The sequence below is a fragment of the Entamoeba dispar genome, genomic scaffold (assembly GCF_000209125.1).
Source record: "Entamoeba dispar SAW760 scf_1105229460479 genomic scaffold, whole genome shotgun sequence".
NCBI classification, from domain to species: domain Eukaryota; phylum Evosea; order Mastigamoebida; family Endamoebidae; genus Entamoeba; species Entamoeba dispar.
Window position 1 is genome coordinate 1,164 of NW_001854213.1, and position 1,679 is coordinate 2,842.

Here is a 1,679-nt window from a genome sequence, read left to right on the forward strand (position 1 = left end):
GAGTCAAACCAAATATTGTCTAGTCATTGCATTATATTTAGTGAAACAACACCTCATTTAAGAATGTTGATGGTATTTATTTATTAAGAATTAGTATGAATGATTATTAAGGAGTTGTTATTCATTAGGATGTTAATGTTATTCATTTGTTGGATGGAAGTATATTTATTAATGAAAGATTAAAGTTGAATAAGGTGTGTTGTTAAGATAAAGAAGAATTCTACTCAAATTGTTAATACTAAAGAAGATGAAACATAGTCATGATGTTATTGATATATTCTTCTTAAAATGATATTATAAATAACCAATTTCAACATTCATTAACTTTAAATTAAAACACAAAACACAACTTAAATGATTCTTCATTTAAAAGATAATAATTCAATGAAAATAAAGAATATTAAAGAAACTGATTATCTCACTTCCTAACATGATAAAATACAAAACATTAAGTAAATTGTAATGAATATTTTATTATCAAATGAATTGTTTATTATGTATTTTATATCAATTAAATTATACAATTAAAATACTTTTTATTCTTATTAATTCAATTATCTTATTTCTTTATCTCTTCTCCAATATGGTTGAAAGCAATTTTCTGGTATTGTTTTATTCTGTTTTAACATTTCTTCACATCCACATTTATAAAAACATGCTGTTCCAAATGCTGTAATTGATGGTGGGATATTAATTAATGTTAACAATGAACATTTATAAAAACAATTGCATCCTATTTTACTAATAGATGTTGGTATAATGACAGATGTTAATGATGAACATCCAGAAAAACAACAATCAAAACAATAATCTCCAAGTTCACTAACAGATGACGGTATGTTAATTGATTGTAGTGATTCACATTCACTAAAACAATGATCACATAATTTAGTAATTGAAGATGGAATAATAAATTCATTAATGTCTTTCTTTTCAATATTCTTTCCATTGATTATTTCTAGATTTTCTGGTATTTTAATACTAATTAACACTGGTTCATTTATAAATATTCTTTCTTTACTGACAAATTGTAAATTATCTATACTCATTGATGTTAATGATGTGCATTCAAAAAAACAACCATTTCCTATTTTACTTACTGATGAATGTATATTAATTGATTTTAGTGTTGAACATCTATAAAAACAACCATCTCCTATTGTACTAACTGATGACGGTATATTAATTGTTGTTAATGATGTACATTTATAAAAACAATAATCTCCTAATTTAATAATTGATGTTGGTATATTAATTGATTTTAATGAATAACATTTATAAAAACAATATACCTAAGTGATTTAACTTCTGATGGTATTGTATTTCCATATATATTTCTATCTTCTTCTGTATATTTTATATTTTTACAGATATTTCCTTGTTCTTTTTCTTGTAAATATTTTGAATAATTTACAAAATACCATATTATTTTTTAAATATTTTTCCATCTTTAAATATTTTATCATCTTCATTATAAATATGAAATGTTTCAATATTAGTAAACAATTTTCTTGAATATTCATTTAATGGAATTGGATTAAAATGAAATCGTTCTATATTTCCTCTAAATCTTTTAATTCCTATTTCTAAATTAATAAAATCTTTAATATCATTAAAATACTTTGATGTTATCATTATTTCATTATATCCTAATTTCATTATTGATTTATTATTTATTA

The 1,679-nt window shown here is 21.7% G+C and overlaps 1 protein-coding gene across 1 annotated transcript, besides 4 other annotated features; it reads right to left on the bottom strand.

Moving 5' to 3' along the window:
* Window positions 1-76: 76 nt before the first annotated feature.
* Window positions 77-464: a repeat region.
* A 1-nt stretch (window position 465) lies between these two features.
* Window positions 466-551: a sequence feature (AT_rich).
* Window positions 552-554: 3 nt separating this feature from the next.
* On the bottom strand, window positions 555-1,329 carry EDI_207300 (uncharacterized protein; the record flags this gene model as incomplete). Its single annotated transcript, XM_001737223.1, has 2 exons — window positions 555-1,225; window positions 1,293-1,329. The coding sequence occupies 2 exons, from the start codon at window positions 1,327-1,329 to the stop codon at window positions 555-557; spliced, it is 708 nt and encodes a 235-aa protein (XP_001737275.1).
* A 64-nt stretch (window positions 1,330-1,393) lies between these two features.
* Window positions 1,394-1,444: a sequence feature (AT_rich).
* A 177-nt stretch (window positions 1,445-1,621) lies between these two features.
* Window positions 1,622-1,679: part of a microsatellite that runs on past the window's edge.